Source organism: Cryptomeria japonica, chromosome 1, assembly GCF_030272615.1.
Source record: "Cryptomeria japonica chromosome 1, Sugi_1.0, whole genome shotgun sequence".
Taxonomy (NCBI): Eukaryota; Viridiplantae; Streptophyta; class Pinopsida; order Cupressales; family Cupressaceae; genus Cryptomeria; species Cryptomeria japonica.
In genome coordinates, this window is record NC_081405.1 from 225136179 (window position 1) to 225160145 (window position 23967).

General features: G+C 34.4%; 1 protein-coding gene across 4 annotated transcripts; it reads left to right on the forward strand.

Annotated features, from left to right (window-relative positions):
• The first annotated feature begins 21819 nt into the window (after positions 1-21819).
• Positions 21820-23967, forward strand: LOC131074627 (ankyrin repeat-containing protein ITN1-like). 4 transcript variants are annotated; one of them, XM_059207147.1, is made up of 5 exons: positions 21820-21998; positions 22109-22147; positions 22232-22749; positions 22895-23473; positions 23576-23967. In XM_059207147.1, exons 1-5 carry the CDS (start codon positions 21896-21898, stop codon positions 23795-23797), a joined length of 1461 nt encoding a protein of 486 aa, XP_059063130.1. In that variant the 5' UTR covers positions 21820-21895; the 3' UTR covers positions 23798-23967. The 4 variants fall into 4 exon arrangements, with proteins under 4 accessions (XP_059063130.1, XP_059063132.1, XP_059063133.1 ...); XM_059207149.1 differs by having other exon boundaries at positions 22895-23260; positions 23375-23967; XM_059207150.1 differs by having other exon boundaries at positions 22895-23468; positions 23576-23756.

A 23967-nucleotide genomic window follows, 5' to 3' on the forward strand; every position in this document is an offset into this window, starting at 1 on the left:
TCAGTCACAACATATAACATACTACTAACACACATATCCTCCATGGTTTATATTTACACAAACTTTAGGGCTTGAGTCTTACAATAGTTATAAAGTGATGAATATTATAAATAGGTCAAAGAAGCCCTTCAAGCTAACCATTAGGATCCAAGCTATGAGAGTTTCAGTTTGTAATCAGATGACCTTTCAAGATACCGAGGCCATATGTACATGCCTAAATCTATTGAATTAAAAAAATAGCTTTGGAAAGAGGTGCACTTAGTACCATATTCAATACATCCAATGGTTGCCAAGTTATTATCAAATGTTAAACCACTTTATTTTTGGAAGCGAATGAAAAAGGATGACACAAGATTTGTGGCAAGATCTCTTAAACCCCAAATGAAGAAGGAAGAACACCAACACCTAGCAGGTTTACTACAGCCTCATTCCATTCCAAACTAGAAATGGTGGGCCATTAGCATGGACTTCAATCAAGGTCTAGCTATTTTAAGGAATATAAAAAAATCCATATTAGGGGTAGTGGCTAGACTCACCAAGGTAACTCACTTTATTCAAGGTAACTTAAAAAAAGAAGCACCCATTATAGTTTTTAAGTTTTTAAAAGAATTTTTTTGATTGCACAGAGTTCTAAAAAATATTACATCACACATAGATGTTAGGATGACATCAATATTCTAGCAAAATTTTTTTGTATCCTTACCTTAGGAACCCAATTGAGCATCAGTTAAACTTATCACCTAGAAATAGATGGTTAAACAAAAAGAATAAACTAGGTATTGAAAGATATTTTGAGAATGTACTGTATGGATCAATAGTCTATGTGTGAGGACTACCTACCTCTAGTCAAATTTTCATTAATAACTCATACCATTCAACCAATAATATTGTATCATTTAAGGCATTATATGGGAGGAGGTGCCAAAATCCTATCGGTTGGAATAAACTAGAAGATAGGATAACCCTTAGTTGTGAGATGATGTCAAAAATAGAGGAACAAGTTGAGCTAATAAAACAAGGTTAGTGATAGATAATGATTTCCAAAAGAGATATGCAAATGCAAATTGAATTTTGAGAAAGTTCATGGTAGATTGAAAAGTACTCCTTATAGTCAAACCATAGAAAAGATCAGTCAAATTTGGAGAGTCTTCTAATATAGAAGTAAGATATATGTGACCATTTGGAGTCCTATAAGTTTTCAATCCAATAGGTTGTAGGATTTCTCTGTTAGGATAACCGATGAACAACTGAGAGGGGGGGGGGGCAAGGGTGAATCAATTGTTAACAAATTATACGAATTCAACCAGTTAATAACCATAAACCGAAGCACATAAAAATTAAGTAAGGAATAGTAGAAATAGATACTGGTAAGCATTAAAATTTAATAATGAAATAGAGAATCAACACAATGCAACCATACCACATAAAACCATGATTTGTATGTGGAAAACCCAAAAAGGGAAAAACCATGGGGGAAGCCTACCCATAGTCAGATAATACTTCTATAGAAAGTATGTGATACAATGAGGGGCCTACACATGTAGGAAGGCCAACAACCTAGAGTATATTCCTCATTACAAAAGGAGTCTCACTAACTACAAAGAGGATAAAATCACCTCAAGATGTTTGGACAAAAATCCAAGAGAATGAACTGCTAGAGATAGCATCTACCATTCCTTATTACAATCCCAGTTAAGCTCAATGTTGGAGGACTAAATCCTCTTTTGAATCCAATTTGATCACTAATGATTGACCAACTCCTCTACCTGAATGATATTATAATATTCACACATTACATTCCTTGACCATGACCTTTTCAATAACCATGATACTCTACAAAGAGTTTCTACCTCTTATTTATACAAACCCTAAGGCCTAAACCAATTAGGTCACCCACCCAAAAGATATTACAATAAGATCATTACATAAATCCATATTACAATGATATGACTTGTCATCTTCAGACGAAAACAACAATAACCAATCTAGAGAGCATCCCAAAACATCTTGGTAATGTGTAGAGTACACATTAACATGATACTGGTCCATAACCTAGATAGGTATTGGACTTATTCTGGGTCCACCATGCCAAAGCAATGTCTTCAAGTAGTTGAAGCATGATCAAAGAACATCTTTAGCATCCTAAAATCCATCTATAAGCCACACCAACACCACTTATGCATACTGTCAAGATTCCTCAATGAAAGCTCTGTCGATTAAACCTTAAACCAATGTTGGTATGGGTTTACAAGAGTGTATGATAGCATCTGATTACCAATTGACCAAAACATGCCCCTGAAGTATGTAACACATAAAATAAAACATATTTCATAGATCCAAACATGCCAGAAGTGTTCAATAGATAGTCTCGTCTGCTGGTAACACTAGATCTTCTACCAGTAACCAAAACTTGTCTGTCGGTGACCAACCATAACAACTAGTGTTTACATCAATAACAAAACATCAATGCAACACATAATAAATCCATCCATAATGCCAACAGTCTCCCCCTTTGGCATTGGTGGCAACACTAGATGTGAACAACATCTAAGTACCAAGAAATGCCAAACAAGTCTCCCCCTGTGGAAGACAACCAACAATATCTTGAATAACTCTCCCCCTGTGAATGATATCTCTATAAGATTTTTAATTTATTTTTCACATTACTATCTCTCCCCCTTTGACATCAATGCCATAAATATGACACAAATATCGAAGCAAGAATATAAACCTCTAAATCTCAAAGTTGACTACTCCTCCTGAAAAATAGCACCACTCATCAGTGCCAAAATGAATAATATCTCTGATAATGCATGTTAGACTGATCACAAACTGCATTAATCAAGTCTTCGTGGAGGGGAAGAAACCCCTAACCTATCTCTTAAATACTCAGATGATTCCTTAGATAGTGATTTAGTGAATATATCTGCAATCAGCTATTTAGTGTTCGCATAAAATAATATGACTTCCTTTCCTTCTACCTTGTCCTTCAAAAATTTATACTTGATTGATATATGCTTAGTCTTAGAGTGAAATATCTGATTCTTAGACATGTCAATAGCTGCAGAGTTATCATAGTAGATAACTACTGGTTCACTACAATTTACCTTGATATCCTTCAACATTTGATTCATCCACAAGATTTGAGTGCAATTAGTTGTTGTTGCAACATATTCAACTTCTGTAATAGATAAAGAAATGCATGACTATTTTCTGTTGATCCATGAAACCAATTTCTTTCCAAGAAAGAAAGCTCCACCGGAAGTGCTCTTCCTCTCATCAGTATCTCTTGCCCAATCTGAGTCAGTATATGCACATAAAGTGAAATCATCATTTTTGAATACCATAAGCCATATTTTGTCATTCCTTGCAAATACCAAAATATCCTCTTTATTGCACATTCATGATTTTATTTGGGATTACTTTGGTATCTTGAAACAATACTTACTACATTCATAATATCCAGTCTAGTCTGAGTAAAATATAATAAACCACCAATCATAGACTTATACCTTGTCAGATTTACCGGTGTATAAGTATCCTTGATAGAAATTTCTCACTTGTCACCATAGGAGTACTTACTAGTTTTGAATTATCCATACCAAACTTTTTCAACAATTATCTCAGATACCTAGTTTGATAGATAAAAATGCCTTTGTCAGTTTGAGTAATCTGCAAAGCTAAGAAAAATCTCTTGAATCCAATCATAGACATTTCAAATACATTCGGCATATTATTAGAGAATTCCATGCACAATTTGTTTTCACCTCCAGAAAAGATATCATCAACAAATACTTCAATAATCAGAATATCATCATCAGTGATCTTGTAATACAAATTACTATGAACACTACCTTTAGTAAAACCAAGCTTCAAAAGATATTTTTCCAATCTTGCATACCAAGCTCTAGGAGCTTGTTTCAATCCATATTAAGCTTTCTTTAATCTGCAAACCATATCTTTATGATCTGTTAGTGAAAATCCATTAGTTTTATCAATGTATACTTCTTCCTCAAGTTCACCATTCAAAAATGTGCATTTAACATCCATTTGATAGACCTTATAGTTCTTATAAGCTGCATAGGCAAGAAATAGTCTAAGAGATTTAATTCTAGCTACAGGTGCAAATGTTTCAACATAATCAATTCCTTCCATTTGAGAATATCCTTTACAAACCAATCTAGCCTTGTTTCTTACAACTTGACCATCCTCATTCAGTTTATTCCTAAAAACCCATTTAGTTCCAATAACATTCTTATATTTAGGTCGAGGAACTAGAGTCCAAGTCTCTTTTTTTTTCTATCTAATCTAATTCATCTTACATAGCCTTTAACCAACGTTCATCTTTACAAGCTTCAATAAAAGATGCCAGTTCAATTTGAGAAATAAGACATACCTCCTCATTTGCCAGTCTTCTTCTTGTCATAACTCCCTTGTTCCTATCTCCAATGATTTGATCGTTAAAATGATTTAATCTTACATACCTTGGTGTTTTCTGAACTTTAGGTTCACTTCTTTGATCATTGGTCACAGTTGAATTTTTTGATTGTGCCGGTGTAATTGTCTTAGTTTCCTATACCGATTGAGGCATTGTTGGTTCAGTTATGATCATTTCCACTATCGATTCCTAGTCATATGATATAGATTGATTTTTGTATTTCTCATCCACTTTCACATTAGCGCTCTCTACAATTTTCTACAATCTTTTGTTATAACATCTATATGCTTTGTTTTGAATTGAATAACCAAGAAATATCCCTTCATCACATCTAGGATCAAAATTCCCAATTGAATCATCTTTTTTATATAAAATTTACTTTCAAAAATTTTGAAATATTTAATAGTAGGTGTATGTCCAAACCATAATTCATAAGTGGTCTTATTGGTTTCGCCTTTGATGTGAACTCTGTTGAATGTGTAGACTGGTATACTCACTACTTCTCTCCAGTAGATGTGAGGCAATTTTACTTCCATCATCATAGATGTTGTTGCATCCAAAGTGGTTATGTTATTTCTTTCCACTACTCCATTCTTCTTAGGAGTCCGAGGTGCAAATTATTGTCTCCTAATTCCATTTGTCTCATAATAACTATTAAATTCATGAGAAGTGAACTCACCACCTTGATCTGATCTTAGACATTTGATTTTCAATCTAGTTTTTGTTTCAACCTCTGCTTTAAAGATCTTTAATTTCTCAAAGGCTTCAGACTTCTCCCTAAGATAAGTCACCCACATCATCCTAGAATAGTCATCAATAATCAACATGAAATACCTATCACCTTGAAAGTTTCTAGTCCTTGTAGGACCACATAAGTCAATGTGAATCAAATCAAGCACATCATTAGATTTATCATGTATGCTCTTACACTAACTTCTAACTTGCTTCCCCAATCGACATTCCTTACATACCAGATTATGAGGCTTCATAATCTTAGGTATATCTCTAACTGCCTTAGTTGAACTAATCTTAATAATACAATCAAAATTAACATGACACAACCTCTTATATCATAATCAACTCTCATCAATATGAGCAATCAAACATGTCTTATTACTAGTGTTCAAGTGAAAGATATTACCTCTAGTCTGAATACCGGTTGCAATCTCCAAACCAGTCTTGTTAATGATTTTGCATTTTCTATCTTTAAACTGAAGCTGGAAATGCTTGTCCACTAATTGACCAACACTCAAAATATTATGCTTTAAACCTTCTACATAATAGACATTATGAGTATTCTTCTTTCCATCCAAAAAAATAATACCTCTACCTCTGATCATACATGCTTTGTCATCTCCAAATCTGACTTGACCGCCATTGTATTCTTGCAAGGACAAAAGTTTTCTTTTATCTCCAGTCATATTATGTGATCATCTACTTTCAATTACCCATTCATCCTTATCTTCAACTTTTTCTTCTAGGGCCTTTTCTTAATTCATGATAGCCGGTTCCAATTCATCTTTGTTTAAAGCATAGAACACCCATTCCTTTCCATTGCCAGATCCACTAGCAGAGTCTTCTACCGGTTCATCCCCAAAGTCATCACTTACTCCTTCCTCATCTGCTATGTAGCATTGTTTACTTTTCTTGAACCTATATCTATTCTAGTTAAGGTTAAATAATTTTTTAACTCTTTCCTCAAATCTTGCATTCCTTTTAGGACATCTAGAAGCAAAATGACCAATCTCAAATTACATGCAAAATATTTAAAAGGTTGTTTTCCTTCATACTTACTTCCTCTCGGTCCTTTAGGTACTCTTCTAGCAAATAAGGCTTCAAGTTGCTCAAATTCTTCATCTTCTTTCCTCAAATCTTCCAATTATTTTGCATATAAGGCTTTCCAATCACTTTTACCAGTAGATGCTCCTACATGAAAAGAAGGTTTAGACTTTGTAGCTCCAGAAGGTGCAAACTCTTCAAGTTCAAAAGCAAATAATTTTCTAATTAGAATGTCTCTATTAACTTAAGTATTTGCCATTGTTCTCAACTCATTAATTGCAATTCCCTTCATCTTGTAAGCTAGTGGAAGGGCTGTAAAGACTTTGGAAACTATTTCATCTTCACTTAGATATCCTGCATAACATTGAATTCCCATTACAATCTCATTTACTCTTTCTAGAAACACATCAATTCTTTCATTATCTTCCATCTTCAAGTTTAGCAATTTTCACAGTAGGGTCACCTTCATTTAGATTTTTCAATTTATCCCACATAACCTTTGTTGATGATTTATCAGTCAATCCTATGGTTTGCCTATTAGTAAGTGCACATAGGAGGGCTTCTCTAGCTCTGCAATCATTTTTCGATATTCTTGTCTAGGTCTGCAAGAGCAGGATTGATATATTTCATATCATAAGGTGTGTATCCTTTCACAGTGATCTCCCAAATATCCTTGCCAAGACATCAAAGATGAGTCTCGATTTGAATTTTTCATATCCCATAATTTATTCCATCAAGCTTAGGGATTTCTCTTTTGAAAATAGTTGTCGATGGATTTGAAGTGTTAACTACCATAGGATCTACCTCAAGAAGTTAATCTTCTATAAAAGAGGACCAAGGCTATGATACCAATTGTTAGGATAATGAGTAAACAATTGAGAAGGGGGGATGAATCAGTTGTTAATAGATTATACAAATTCAAAAACTTAATGACCATAAACCAATGCACATAAACAATAAGTACCAAAATAGTAAAAACAGATACTGGTAAGCATTAAAGCTTAATAATGAAACAAAGAATCAACACAATGCAACCATACCACATAACACCATGATTTGTACATGGACAACCTGGAAAGGGAAAAACCACGATGGGAAGCCTACCCAAAGTTAGATAATACTTCTGCAGAAAGTATTTGATACAATGAGGGGCCTACACATGCAAGAAGGCCAACAGCCTAGAGCATACTGCTCATTACAAAAAAAGTCTCACTGACTACAAAGAGGATAAAACCACCTCAAGATGTTTGGACAACAATCCAAGAGAATAAACTGCCATAGATAGCATCTACCATGCTTGATTACAGCCCCGGTTAAGCTCAATGCCAGAGGACTAAATCCTCTTTGGAATCCAATTCAATCACCAATAATTGACCAACTCCTCTGCCTTAATGATATTACAATATTCGCACATTACATTCCTTGATCATGACCTTTTCAATAACTGTGATACTCTACAAAGAGTTTCTACCTCTTATTTATACAAACCCTAAGGCCTAAACCAATTAGGTCCGCCACCCAAATGATATTACAATAATATCATTAAATAAATACATATTACAACGATATGCCATGTCAGCTTAAGACCAAAACATCAATAACCAATCCATAGAACATCCTGAAACATCTCGGTAACATGTAGAGTACACGTTAACATGATACCGACCCATAACCTAGATAGGTACCAGACCTATTCTGGGTCCACCACAATCAAAGAACATCTTTAGCATCCTAAAATCCATCTAGAAGCCGCACCAACACCACTTATGCATAATGTCAAGATTCCTCAGTGAAAGCTTTGCCGGTTAAACCTTAAACCAATGTTGTTATGGGTTTACAAGAGTGTATGATAGCATCTGATTACCAAGTCAATACCAACTGACCAAAACATGCTCCAGAAGCATGTATCACATAAAATCAAATATACTCCATAGATCCAAACATGACCCCAGTGTCCAACAGATAGTCTCTTCTGTCGGTAACACTAGATCTTCTACCGGTAACCAAAACTTGTCTGTCGGTAACCAACCATAACAACTAGTGTTGACATCAATGACAAACCATCATTGCAACACATAATCAATTCATCCATAGTGCCAATATTCTCTACCCCCAAAGATCTTACTCTCTTGTCTGGTTCCATAACATTTTTCATGTATCTTGTTTAAAGAAGTATATATCAAAATTTAATCACATGATTCATTGGAACTCTTTGTAGGTGTTGGATCTAGTGCTGATCATGATCAAGCCTCTTAGGGTGTTATATGTACATCAACTTCACTTATATAGTTGTGAGATCACATAGTGCAAGGTCTAGTGGGACTAGTCTTTGGAGGACAGTACTACCATGGAGGATTATAATGAAATAAATGAAAAATTCCCTCATGTTTTTAACTTTTTTAACAAATAAAGACTTTATATGTGATTTTTATTAAATAAAGACTTTTATCTTTTAGTTATTTTAATACTTAATCATTGGGGTTGATGATTCATAAGGGAAGATATGTTACATCCATCTTCCATGAACAATTTCATTTTTGTTAATTGCGTATTAGAGATAAGGTGATGTTATGTGAAGCTTCTTGTGTACATGAGTTTGATCATTTTTTATGAAAAAATGAATAACTAATTAATTAATTAATTATTTTTTATGTGGATACTTTAAATAGTAAAAGGATTGTGTCTAGCTACCTTCATGTGTCTAAGTGGATGCAAGAAATTCTATCACCCTTTGAGAAGAGAGGGAGAGTACCATTAGGGAGATGGGTGCAGACATGGGAAAAGGTCAAAGTTGTCATCAATACCAAGATTAATGAGACAAGTAACCAAATTAGGGTTTATTTTTCTTTCCCTAGAGTTATTAGGGTTGAGTCAATGTTAATACATTAAGATTGTTGAGACTTTGTTAGTCCAACTCGTCAGGCCAAGTTTGTCTTTGATAAGTTAATAATATTTTATATTAAATTTATATCCTTTAACATGAACTTATCATTTTAATTGGTATAATTAAATGAATTTGATCATACGATTATATTCAACAAATTGTATTAATCAATACCAATAATGTGTATGTGTATGTGTATGTGTATGTGTATGTGTATGTGTATGTGTATGTGTATGTGTATACATATATACACATATATACATACATACATTCATATATATGTGTATTTATGTGTATGCATACATACATATGCACACATACATATACATATGTGTGTGTGTATGTATATATAAAGTTTATATACATGCATATTTATATAAATATCTATATAACAGTTATTTAAATAATTAAAATTTGAATCTTGGGAGACATTGTGGTAATGGCTTTTAAGGCCACAATCTCCATCTAAATGCATCTTTATGACCATGCCCACTTAATAAGAATGGGTATTACTTACAAGACATCCATTAATTATCGCGACAGTGATTGATACCATAGTCGAATGGAAATGTAATTAAATGTAATGCAAAGAAAACATAGCAATGAACTTAATTGTTTCGTGATTTTGCAATCTAATAACTTTTTTTGGAATCCATCAATAAAGAGGGGAGACGATTATTGTAAAGCCTCATTATAATGTCTATAATATGATGCTGACAAAAGGAATAGTCAATAGAAAATTTGTAGGGTTGAAAAATCTCTAGCTCACTTCTTGTGTATGTGATTCTTAGCTAATTGTCAAGCATGATTCTTTGATAATGAAAATTCCTTTGTTATGTTATGTACTTCTGTAGTTTAATACATTAGTTTAGTTGTTACTTATCTATTATATTTTTATCCTAGGCTCACTTTTAGCACCAGTTTAAGTGAAGTAGTGGTGATTGGTTTGTTCTCTGAGATTGTTTATACATATGTGTGTGTGTGTGTGTGCACCACTCATAAATAGAATCCATATATATATAGTAAGAAATATGAAATTTACTATAATCAAATATAATATATTATATATTACAATTAAAATTCTATATTCCAGCTTAATTTTTTGCTTCTTTTATTTTCAATATTATACAGATTACAATTATATTAATTTTTAATTTGATATTATTTTTATTTTTATAATTCATCTTTAATCTATTTTATTATAAAAATAATTGATTATAAAGTGAAAATATTTTCAATTAAGAACTAATTTATTTTATCACCAAATATTATATTAACTTACAAGTTATTCTATTTTATAGTTAACTTTATGTTGGTAATTAGGAAAAAAAGAATTAGCATATAAACGAATGACTGTTCAAACTCGCTAAGATGATAAAGCAAATGTAAGCGTTGAAGTTTCGCATTTCTTAAGTCTTTTCTTTTCTTGCTTAATGCACGATATTTCTTCCTTGGAAGACAATTCTTTTTTTAACTCACAGCAAAGATTAAGATAGTACGAAGGAATTAAATATTTTTTTCATTTTTGTGTGGTTAATTCAGAATATAATATTTTAAACGAAAGGAATAAATAATGAAGCGGGATAAAGCAAATGTTCCCGACAAAAGTAAAAGCAATGTCCATTCAAAGTGGAGAGAATGTTACATTACCAACCCTGCATTCCATTTGAAATAAATAAATAACGAATAAAGCAAATCTGGTCTTTAATTATTCGACGGGCACACTGAAATCCTAAAGCAAAAGGTAATTTGCATGATAAAAGAGATACTATTAATTTAAATATTTGTTCAAGAATTTATTTTATCAAATTAAAAGATTAAATTTTATTTCTATTTTTATTTTAATATTTTTTGGTATAAAAGAAATACTATTAATTTAAGTATTTGTTCAAGAAATTATTTTATCAATTAAAAAGATTAAATTTTATTTCTATTTTTATTTTAATATTTTTTAGTATTCTAGTATAAAAAATAAAAATAAAAAAAATGTAAAATTGGTATATTAATATATAATTTTTTACTTATCAAAATAAAATAGTTAAATAAATATAATCTATTTTATCTAGCAAATTGTTTTATAGTTATTTTTCTGAATATTCCATTTATTATTAAACAATAATAATTTAATTTATAAATGACTATCAAATTAAATTAAAATACGTTTGATAATTTATGAATACAATCTATATCTTACATTCATTATAATTATATCTTTCAATGCAATAAATATAGCCACGAATGTGAGACATGTTTATTCTCTAGTAATATATCCTATGCCATGTAAATTTCATTTTAAAAAAACATTAAATGTGGTCAATATATAAGTGATTACATAATTTTGAATATTTATAAAATTTTAATTATCATAAGCAATATAATTGAAAAATTTAATAACACAATTTAATAAAAAAAATCTTATATATTGAGAACAAATTACATTGCAATATACACTTCTAAAAAATCAATAACCCTCACACTCATTAAAAGCACCACCATTTTAATAGAAATGTAGAAATAAATTTAATGAGAAACTTAGTAAATGGTGGTTTAGCATGCTCGTGTTTAAATATTAACAATTTAGGAAGAGGAAAGATAATGGTGAGAGTCATATATTATGTATATTGAATAATAATAAAAATAAACAAAATTTAACTAAGGAAAGCCTGAAGAAAATAAGTTAATAAAATGGATTAGAAGGAAGAACAACCAAGGCAACATGTCTTTGCATTTACCTATAAGCAAAAATTGTGTGGATCTTATGAAATAGTTGTTAGACTTGAGGCTATTTTTTGTGATACTGAAAAATAATGGTGGAGAAACATTTTTAAAGATGGTAGTCACTTTGTGTAAAGAAACTAAAAAACAAGAGAAAGATATTTATGTCTTAGATTAAAAATTAAAGAGAAATTTAATTATAGTTATTCAGTATCTATTACATTCAAAGATTATCTTTACAAAACAAACATTTTCTTGTTATAGGAATGATTTCCTACCCTCCTTAAAAACTAACTAACTAGAATATTAAATCTAAACCTTATTTCGTACCAACCCCGCTTAAGGTTTGTATTATGAAGAAAAAGAAAAAAGAATATTTTTTTATTAAGATTAACTTAAACTTCTTAGTCTAGGGAAAGGGACTAATTATCCAACTCTACATCAACGTGAATTCAAACTTCTTTGTCTATGAAAATATCTTGATTATACAAATTTGTATCAACATCAACTTAAACTCCTCATGTATTGGAAATGTTATGATTACCCAAATTAGCATCTAGATCATTCCAAACTCCTCATATATGAGAAAATGTTTTGAATACCGAACACATAGCTATTCATAGTTAATTTGTGGCTTGAACTATTCATATACTAATAACTTACAAAATTTATGGATTCAACAATCCACAAAGAAACAACAACCCACCAAGTTTAGGGATTCATATACCCACAAACCAACAAACCATTGTGTGTCCCCTCTTGTTCCTAAAAGGATGAGTGATGAAAAGATGCTTCTCACTCAATGAATCATCCCTAAGTGAGAATCTAATTGAGGATGATATATGTCATCTTGCCTTCACTTCTTCTAGCCTCTGACTTCAATATGAGCACCTGCTTTGAATTCCACTACCTTAAATTTAGTACAAACCAATCTAAATTTCTACATTCAATATTGATCCATTTTTGAGATTTAATATTACCATAATTCATATTGCTCTCTATTTTTCCAATTCCCTATCAGTCAACAAGATTATCTATACCACTTTCTAAAGATAATTAAATTGAGAATAATATAAGAAAATTTGGAATCGTGTCTATTTCAAAACATGATAAATATATTGAATTGATAGTTTTATAGAATTAATATAGGTAATTGATGGCCACTTTCTTTATTTTTTTGCTACACTCATGCTGCAAACATATAGTAAAATGCACAATTAGTTGAGTTACAAAGATATTAGAAATATTCACTCAATTTGCATTTATTCCAATATTTCCATTTTCTTCAACTACAATTTTAAGTTTTATATGCCTTATAATTAATACCTTGTCCCATTTAGTGGGATGATCATGTTAGGTCTAACAATATCTTGCATATTTTAGTCTAGAAAGTACACCTAAGTATTAATTAGTCTAAAGATCAATCTTACTCTCCACCAAGAAAGGCACTTCATTCTCTTTATCTTCATAATTACTTAAATTTACACAAATTTAATCTAATTTTAGCATTATGTATGAAAATGTATGATTTCAGAAAAAATCAGGATGTATGAAAAAGTGCGAAGCAACATTGTGAGTTCACGCATACCTTGCGTAGAATAGAGCCAAGGATGTCCCAACTTCATAGGAAATTGATCAGATGTGGGAATGATAGAAAAGACAACATCTAAGAATTTAGTGCCAACATCAATAGGAAGTGTGATAGAACCAATAGAAGGACAAGATAAGTCATCAAAAACTCTAACTATCAAATCAGTTTTGTCATATGTCACTTGATGCAATTGCAAAGTATAGATAAATTATTCAATTATCACATTAACCATGCAAGATCAATCAATAAGCACTCCTCGAGAAGGTATGCCTTTGATTTTTGTAGTTATGTAAAGTGGGCCATCGGGTGCTTTAATATTCTCACTAAGATTAGTTCTAATGCATAAGTCCTAAGGAGGTTCTATTTGATTTACAATGTTCACCACATTATTATACTCAAGGCCAACATCATCAAGAGAGAAGGTAAGACGATCAATCTCAATCACATTAGTGAAATGAGAAGGTAAAGGATCAGTGAAAATTTGAAGGTTTTGATTAGGAGGAGCTATGGATTTGTTACCTTTATCATTCACACCAACCATAGATATGGTATTGTTATCAGTCAAGTCTTGAATCTTACTCCTTAAGGAATAACACTTTTTAGCGTCATGACTAGGTTGATGATGGTCTTGGCAAATGGTTTTGGCATCATAGGCAGGTGGAAAAGGCTTAGTTGTATTAATTGGTTTGATAGGAGGAAGTTTCAACACATTCCTTTGTAACAATTGAGAAATAATAATATGCAGAGATTCATTAACAAGAGTGAATTCTTTTGTAGAGTATCTGGACAAAGGAGCCACACCTATTTTTTGGGATGCTACTTGAGTGTTGTTGTTGTCATTGAATTTTATGAATCACTTATTCGGTTTGAACTTCACAAAAGGTTCTTGAGCACTTTCACTTTTATCACTAGGATCCATTGAAGATGATTATTCCAATTGACTCATAGCAAGCTGATAATTTTGAAGTATTGCACACAACTGCGTAAAGCGAGTAACCTTAGAAAAGTAAAGCTCTTCCCTAATATCTTTTTGGAAATTAGGAATGAATTTTTTTTTAATATATTGATTACGAACATGAAAAGAAATTTGAGAATACAAACACTTATATCTACCACTAAAATCAATCACTTTTTCTTTACCACCTTTCTTACAATGCATCAAATCAAACAAAGTGATTTTAGGACCAATATTATTAAGAAATTGTTGAATGAAAGCATTATCCAATTGGTTAAATGAAGTAATAGAGTAAGGATATAAAGAACAATACCATTGCAAATATTTATCCCTTAATGTTTTAGTAAACAATTTAGCCAATAAACTTTGGTCATGAGAAAAGTCAATACACAAAGTTTTAAATGTTTTCACATGAGTCAAGGGATCACCTTTTTCATTATAAAGTTTTAATTGAGCGACTTTCACATGTTTAGGAGGGACAACTCAGACAATGTCATAAGATAGCGGGCACATTATACTTGGATTGATTCATGGAAGCTATTTGTTGTTGTAAGGAAGACACTGTTTGGGATAGACTATTGTTGGTAGCCTGGGTAGAAGGATTGAGAAGTATGAGTAACATTTTTAAAGGATGGAGGAGTAACATTATTGAATGAAGAAAGGGGTTGAGAATAAAGAGGGGTGATGTTATATGAATGTAGGGGAACACTATGATAGGTAGGTATTGGAGAATATTTGGTAACAAATGGAAGACTCATTTGAGGAGGAATGAAAGAATTATGATTAGAGGAGTTGCCCCCTTAACTCACACTTGTAGGTATGACATTTTGACTAGAGGTAGCCATGATGTTGGAGGTAAAAGTGGGAACTCTAGTCATAGATATGGTAGTCAAAGGAATGGAGTGATTAACTTGACTAGGAGGTTGTGTGTAACCAAGAGCTTCAACACAACTCTTCATAGGCATAATATTAGAATCAACACTATGAGAAATACAATGCAAGATATCCACACCAAGTTTATCACTTTGAACCATTCTTTTCAATCTTTCAATAAATGGGAGAGCTTCTCTTTATGGGTATAGTTGACTCATCCATTGTTGAAAATTTTCAAATTGATTGTCAATCTTCTTCAATTGGTCAATGAAAAAACCCTAGTTAGTGATTCATCACATCATGAGAATTATCTAAAGAATGAGGATAAGTGGGGACATTTGTAGGATTGCTAGAACCACCAACATCATCATAAAATAAGTTATCCAAATTAGGCTCCATCTCCTCGATAATTAAACCTTAGGAATCCTTGATTCAACAACTTCTAACGGGGATATTATAGGTTAGAATAATAGTAGTAAAAAAACGTACTAAGGGAGGGGAATTTACAATTTGAGATTTGAAATTTGAAATTTGCAAAGTAATTGAATAATGTAAAATTTTAGAAAAAATGATTGCTTAATTAAATAAGAAAATTGATTGAAAAGATAAATTACGCAATCCCCCAAAAAATTCAAATTTAAAATTAGGGTTTTGTTAGAATAACCTCTTATTTTAAAATTAAAATTACCCAGTAGGAGATAGAAATTTAAATTTAAAATTAGGGCTAAAAATAACCTCTTTAATTTTAAAAATTTAGATTGAAAAGTGGTCTAAAGGAAATTTAATATTAGGGCCTTGTAAAAAGAAACTCTTACTTTTTAAAATTGAAATAGAACCAAGGTTGAAATGATGAATTCAAAATTGGGAAATGCACAAGGGTAATTTAAATTTAAAAGTTATGGTTTTTTTTAATTAACCACTTAATTTTAAAATTGAAATTTGAACCAAGATTAAAATTTTGAATTTGAAGCCACTCTATAATGATAAATTCAAAATTTAAACAACCCAAAAGCTCAGATTTAAATTTTTTGAAAATTAGGGTGTTTGCAATTAACAACTTAATTTTAAAAATTAAATGTAAAATTTGAATTTTGAAATTGGAAGACATTCAGAACTGAAATAATTAGCCCAAATTATGCAATTCACAGGATGAACTTTGAAATTAAAAAGATAGGGTTTTAATAAAAGTAACCTCTAAATTTTTAAAAAAATCAAGGAAATCAAACTTGTAAATGAAAATTTAAATTTTAAATTGCATACACACTCAAATCTAAAAATCAAAATCAGAAGTCAGCATAAGACACATTGGGTTCACCAAAATGTAATGGTCAAAATTTGATTTGGCAATTTGCAACATAGAAGGGAGAAATCACCAAATCAATTTTGCTTAAAAACCCCTTACATTCAAAAGAGGGAAGGTATCCAATAGATTCAGTCACAAATCAGATTAAGTATTGAATACTTAATGGATTGGATTGATGGTTGTATGATTTTTCCTCTTTTTTGTAAGTTGAAATGCTAATTTAAGGTAAACTGTTGAAAAATGAAGGTAAAATTGAGAAAACAGTGAGTTACAAATGCGAGATGGAGATGGGCACTTGGAATTGGGCAGCATAAGATAAGTAAGATTTGACGCTCAAAAAATCTCTTAAAAAGTCAGGACTTTTTGCGCATCGAAACAAGTTGATTCATCTTTGTGAATAAAGCTTATTCTGAGAAGTATGACTCTGTATCTATTTCTTGCACATAAAATGAATGGGGAAAAGGTTGGGAATAGGGACTTGCCTTAGGTCAAAACCTAGTTTTGGAATTAACCATGAAATTAAAATAAAGATAATTGAAATGGTTGAAAGGAAAGCATCTCCTTGAGAAGGAGATGCTGAATTATGACTTAAATTGAATGATTATACTTCCTTGTGAAGTTTTTCTTTCCTCCACATGGAATTAAGGTTTCGTGAAATAGGATGTAGATCTCCACTTCAATGCTTGAATCTTGACTTTATTGCTACTCCAAGGCTTGAAGGGAGACTGAAAATGGTCAATTTATCTTGAATGCTTGATTTCTTGATCTCATGTGATTTCCAAATTGCTTGATAGATGTCTTAGATGGATGTGTCTCTTCAAATGAGAGGGGAAATACTCTATATATACTTGTTCATTGAGAAAAATGAGTAATTTTCCTATATGGGCTGACACAAAGAGGGATATTAATAATTAGTAATTTTTTGATATTATAAAATTTGTAGTCCATAATTTAAAATAAATATTAATATTAATAATAATTAGGTTTATATATATATTTTTATAAGAAGTACAATAACAATGTCAATGCAATTATAATTCATAATATCTTTTAATTATGTTTTTTTTAATATGATAATATACATATTTTGATGAATAGGCCTTCTCTATTAGTTAAAAATATTGAAGTACATATTCACAAAAAAAGGTTGGGGGATAGAAGATCACCCTGCAAGAGTCACACGACCAGTGGTCGGAAACAAAAAAAACAGGCTATTCATCAAAAAATTCCTCAGGTAGCCAAGGTAGTGGCAGCTGAGAGAGGAAGATCAAGATCATCTTTCTTGCTCCATACATCTATGGGGTCAGGAGTCAAGTTTGGCACAAACCACCCATCTTCTAGATCTTTATCATTTCTCCTTCCTCCTCCCTGGGAGGCGAGATCGCTAGTACCAGGCGAGGAAATTTGGAAGTGGTGGAAGAGGGCCACCCAGAATGATCACTAGCGAGAGGAGCAATAGTCACAGGAGCAGTAGAGGGCCACCCCGATGCAGAGCCATGATGTGGCAAAGAAGCCGAGTGGCGTTGCCAAGCATCACCTCTCCCATCCAAGGAGTGACAAGGAACCTGGGACAACGAGGTTTGAGAGCAACGGGAAAAGGAGCTATGACCATGGTGGTAGCCACGGGGTGAAGTACGGTCAATAGAGACAAAATCTAGTGCACTTTGGAAACCACGTAAGGGGCATTTCCCTAGTGGTGGAGAAGTTTCTAAAGGTGGCCCACCTCTAGGGCCACCTTGTCAGCTTGAACCTAAATTTGCATTAATACATTGTTACAAATGCAAGCTTTAGTATAAAGCGAGACATTAATATCCAAACAATTGTGAGAAAAAATAACTGCATTCCTATCCTTCCAAAGAGTGAAAATGATTTCCATTCTGAAAGCATGCTATATCTAGGAAAATTTATAGGGGATTCTAGGAGAATCACTCAAAAGAGCCATATGCCAGTAAAATAGCTTAGGCCGAAAGAAATCATGAATCCAATTCCAATACTATTGAGCCCTTCTACATAACCAAAAAATGTGCATAAAGGTTTCTAGGTGACCACAAAAAGGGCATCGAAGATCAGGAACCCCCAAATGCTTAAGTCTGGAACCCAAAGGAAACCCTTGGAAGAGTACACACCAAGCAAAGTGTGAAATATTGGGTTCCGTGGTGGTGGAATAGACAACAAGAAAATTGAATCTCTAGGAAGTCTGAGAAGACTGCAAGTGCCATCGGTGATTGAGAATATGGACCATAGGAAAATGAAGAACCAACCAAAGATAACCCATTTTAGGTTTGTAGTTAGTGAAAGTAGTTGAAGGATACCATTTTCAGTCTTTCCACTAAGGTCTGATGGATCAGATGCTGAGCTTATGAAGCAAATTTGAGGGTAAGACTAAGACTAGAAGATCATAAGTTCGTCGATTTGGCCGAGATAGGTGAAACTGGACCTGAAGGTCTTCCCATGACTGGAGGATCATAGAAGCTCTGGAGAACAGATCCTTAGGTAATCTAATGCTGCATTTATGGAAACGCAGAGCACTGACACCCTGGATTTTGGCGAGTGGTAACCCGTGCACTTGAAAAAGAGGTGACCACCATAGGTTGTGTTGATTCATAGATAACCCATCCTGAAAGCCATCGTCGGACCATCGAATCCTAAGCTTGAGAGCTTCCCAAGCACGCAAGATGATTTTAACCACAAAAGTACCCTAGATGGGAACAGGGTCTTTCATAGTGAGTAGAGTTTGCAAGCCAATCCCCTTCCAAGCTGGCCTTTTGGTAGGAAAGCGTGAAGAAATCCAATACCGAAGAATAATTTCCCAGGCCTCATCGCCAGATAAGGCTCTGATAATACATTTAGCACATAAGAAAAGCCCTTGGCTCTGGGTAGAAATAAGGCTAAGCCCTCCTGATTCCTTGGGAAGACAACAATATTTCGAAGAAACCCTATGGAAACCATGATGGTCAGACCCAGATGCCCAAAGAAAGACCCAGGAAAGTCTTTCCAACTTCATGTAAGAGACCTTAGAAGGAGCCCAACATGAGGAGAAGTAGACATGAATGGCGACCAACACTTTAGAGCAAACTTGGAATTTACCAGCCAAAGAGAGAGGCTTGGTGATCTAGGAGGCAAGCTTTTTCTCAATCCTTGCTAAAACCGCATTCCAGAGATATGAAGGCGGATCTTGGAAGGCAAAAGGAACGTGCAAAAAGAAAAAAAAATTTCAATGTTGAAGCCATTTCCAATCATATTGGAGGATCCAAGGCGCAGTGGGAAGAAAAGACTACCTATAACAAATATCCTCTCGATCCCCAAATGCAAATGTCCTCTGAATCCCCAGTCTTAGGGATAAATTTGATGTTGTCTCGGTTAATCATTTTTCCTAGGGGTTGGGAATGAAAACCTTCCAAATAGACCTTATGGAGGTCAGGACCAATACAAGGCCAAAGAACTTTATAGAATTCACTAGGGAAGCCATCACACCCCAGGGCTTTGTCATCTGCCATAGAAAAAGTGGCTTCCTTGAGATCATCAATGGTTAGTAAGAGATCACGAAAGGCTTGTTGAGAACCGGAAAACCATTTGGGAACAATGCTAAGCAGTCTTGCAAAGCTTGGATTCTAGCCAAAGAGTGTCCCTGTGCTAGGAACACTTTCTCGTAATGATGGACAAAGGATTGCAATATGTCAGGCAATTCAGTGAGAAGAGCTTGCCCCTCTTTAATTTTCTTGATCCCTACAGAGGTATGAAGGGCACGTAGAGCCAGGAAGAATTACTTAGAGGCCCTATCGCCCACCTTGAACCAGTGTAACTTGGCTTTGATTTGAGCTCCTCTGGCAGAGTGGCTATCAGCAACTTGTTTCAAATGGCAGAGCTAGGCTAGGAGAACTTGCATGGTAGAATCAAAAGGATTCAAGGCCAAAGCTTTTGTGGTAGCACATCGAGCTTTGGTGGTCACATCATATGATCACCTGCGGTAGATGGTGAGCTATCTACCATAACTGCATAGAAACCTCACAGAGCAAGTAATGGTGTCATGCCACCACACAATCCAACCAATGTGATGATGGGGCCTTGGCTCTAAATTCCAAACCCTTTAAATGTGGGCCGTCGTGGCTTGATGGTGCAAGAGAGATGTGTTGAGGTAGAACTGCATTTTGGAAGGATGCTACCTAGTTGTCTGCCATTCAATGCTAAACTTTATGGGGAAGTGGTCGGAGAACATCACATCAACAAGAGGAGTGGCAAGCAGATCATGATCTTCAGAAAAGGAGAAAAAAGACTGCATAGATATCATAGCATGATCAAGCCTTTAAAAATTTTGTCAGAGCTAGCTCTGAAATTAGACCAAGTGTAACAGACCCCACTAGGGCAGCAATAGTTGGGCTTGGGGTCGAAAAGACCCAATTTATTGTGCATATAGTACCAGGCTTCCAGCTCACCAGTTGTCTAGCGGAAAAGGAGAAAATCTATCCTTATCAAATGCCACCTCAACCATATTGAAGTCTCCACACATGACCGAAGTCGCTGGTGGCAGATTGTCCGCAATCCATTGCTAGAGGTATGATCTATCAACCAAATCATTGGGAGCATAAACATTAATGATCCCAACAAGATGATTATCAACTAATAGCAAAACCCAGATGGCGCACTGCATGGGATCAAAGCCATGAGAGATGACTACAGAGCACCACTGAGGTGAGATGAGAGTAACAACTCCACCTCAACCAACTTCATGCTGGGAGGTAAAAACAAGGCTATCTAGCCAAATAACACAACATACAACATTGAGCATGAAACCTAAAATTTTGACTTCCTGGAGGCAAAGAACATCCAGGCCTACAACACGTTGATGAACATCCAGGCATAGAGTAAAAACGCCGGCAGTACCAACGATCCTTGAACCAGGATAAAATGTATTAAGTCGACCGTTCAGGATTTAATCTATGTACAATTTGTCCTATGTCCTCGCAAGTTCATGGAACGTCAACTTTATAGGCGCGTAATCCCCCTTGCTTTCCACCAGTGCATGTTGGATAAAACATACGGAAGGTAAATTAAATCGTACCAAACTGTGGAATGAAAGAAACGGTAACAGCACCGGTAATTTCGAAAACAGACAGGGAAAGGATGGGGTTTTAAGGGACCTGTGGGCCTGGCCACCAAAGCATTCAACGCTTAGAGTGTGCCGGTTAAGCGCGGTCCCCACGAGAAAGCAAGGATGCTATGATTCACTGGGAAATAAATAATCAAGAGAGATCTAAGCTTAATTCACGCTACCCAGCGAAGACCTAAGGTCGCTGCGCTCTCTGGCTAGAAGCCATTAAGCGGCATTCAGATTTAACGTGACGGAAAGTCTTTTAGAAATGGAGAACATATCGGCCTTCCTTGAAGCTTGGGAATGTCATGATATTCGCCGTGCCAAAGACCTGCTCGGAGGGCTTGATCTGTCAAGCTTAACTGAAAAAAGTATGTGCGACGGAAGAACGTGTTTGCATTCTCTTTACACACTCTTCTTTTAGTTATAAGTTGTTCTTCACTTGTTTCTCTTGCTTAATCGCTCGATTCATATTATGCAGATTTGTTGGAAGAGCCAGCAGCAAGGCTACGGGACTCGGGTCATTCTCTACTTAAAACTCATTTTAATAAACTGAAAAGTTAAGGTTTATTTGTTTGTCTTGCTTAACTAGTGATTCATGCAGGTTCAATAAACAAAATAAAAAAGAGAGATGGAAAAGGAGACACGGCTTTGCATTTAGCTGTAAGGGAAGATCACCTGAACATGATGAAATGTTTGGTAGAGTTGGATGCCAGTTTGTGTAATTGTAGAAATAAAGTAGGAGAAAATCCATTAAAATTGGCAGTAAGTTTGGGGTTTGAAGAAGCCGTAGAGTTCTTAATAACTCACTCTTCAAACGCCCTGCACTACATAGTGGAGCTCAACCAAGTGAAACTTCTTCAATATTTAATTCAGAAAGAGGTAAAATTGTCAAAACTTATCAATCAGCCTTACCAGCCTGCGACAAATCCTCCTGATAATGAAGAGGAGAAATGTCCCACAGATGCGTCTAGCGATGGAGGAGACGAGCCTTCGGAAAGTGCAGACGAGAACAAAAACAAGGCTGAAGAAAAAAATACTAGAAATTCGATTGCTGACGAGGCAATTGTTGTAATTGGAGACACGCCTTTGCACATTGCAGCAAGGAACAAATATGGGCAAGTAAGTTTATTCGAGAGGGTTGATGCTCACTACTCTCTGTTTCAAACCTTTACTTATACATTCGTGTTGAAAGGTTCTTGGTGAGCCAACCTTGACAGATACTTTGGCAGCTAATCGTTTTCTTTTTGCTTGCTTTTGGGTGTAGATGGTGAACTTGTTGCTGAAAGTACCTGGGGTGGACAAGCTGGCGCTGAACAATGAGGATAAGACACCATTTGAAATTGCAAGAAATGTCACGGAGTACCACGAATCTTTCAGGACTATAAGAAGGCTGCGAGGTTCTAGACCGGGGCCTAGACGATTCATGTACTGTGCACCAGAAGTGAGTCATATAAAGTACAATAATGCAATGTCAACGCTAAACAAAGCCTATGAAGCGAGACGCGATGCAGAACTAGTGGTGGCAGCGCTGTTGGCCACCATGACATGTGCTGCTCTCTTCACCGTCCCAGGCGGTTTCAATTCGGAGAGCCCTAGCGATGTACAGCATGATCAAGGGAGCCCTCTTCTTGTATCCCTCGTTTCATTTAAGCTCTTCATTATTTTCGACTGCATAGCCTTCTTTCTATCCCTCTTCGTTTGTACAATGTGGGAGCTGAGCGCAGACCTTAACACAAAGAACAAGAGGCTGTTCATGAATGTCAACGCTATGGTGGTTTGCCTTAGCTTTGGCTTTAGCGCTTCTGGTTTTATGTGTGCAGTGTACGCGATGCTGGCACGTAAGGTTATGACCTTCTCTTGGGTGGTTTTGGGAAGTCTCATGTTCATTTGTTTGTGTATTGTTCTCGGATTTATCCATCAAACGCTACACTATATTGTGACGCAGGCCAGATTCGATCGCCTGGTTGGTGTATCTTGGTTTTTCGATGATATTGTTGAAAAGGTATGGTTTGCAGCAGAACGCTGTAGGCTTCTCAACCTTTGCGTTTCAGGTGAGGATGTTTCGGAGGATTTGATGACTGGACATTGGAAGTTCAAATCACATAAAGGTGATGATAGGTCCAACAACTCCCACTTATCTTTCTCGTGCTGCTTCAACCATGTTTAGCTATCGCTCTAGCCTTCATTGCTCAATACCCCCCATGTCGGGCTGCTATTTTCCTTATAGGAATTATATATTTATATAGTTGATAATGGCATATTGTTAAACTTAGATGTTATTGTTGGGTGGTTTGTGTTGGGGAGGAGGCTCCCAATTTGTAGTTCATAAAAGTAATA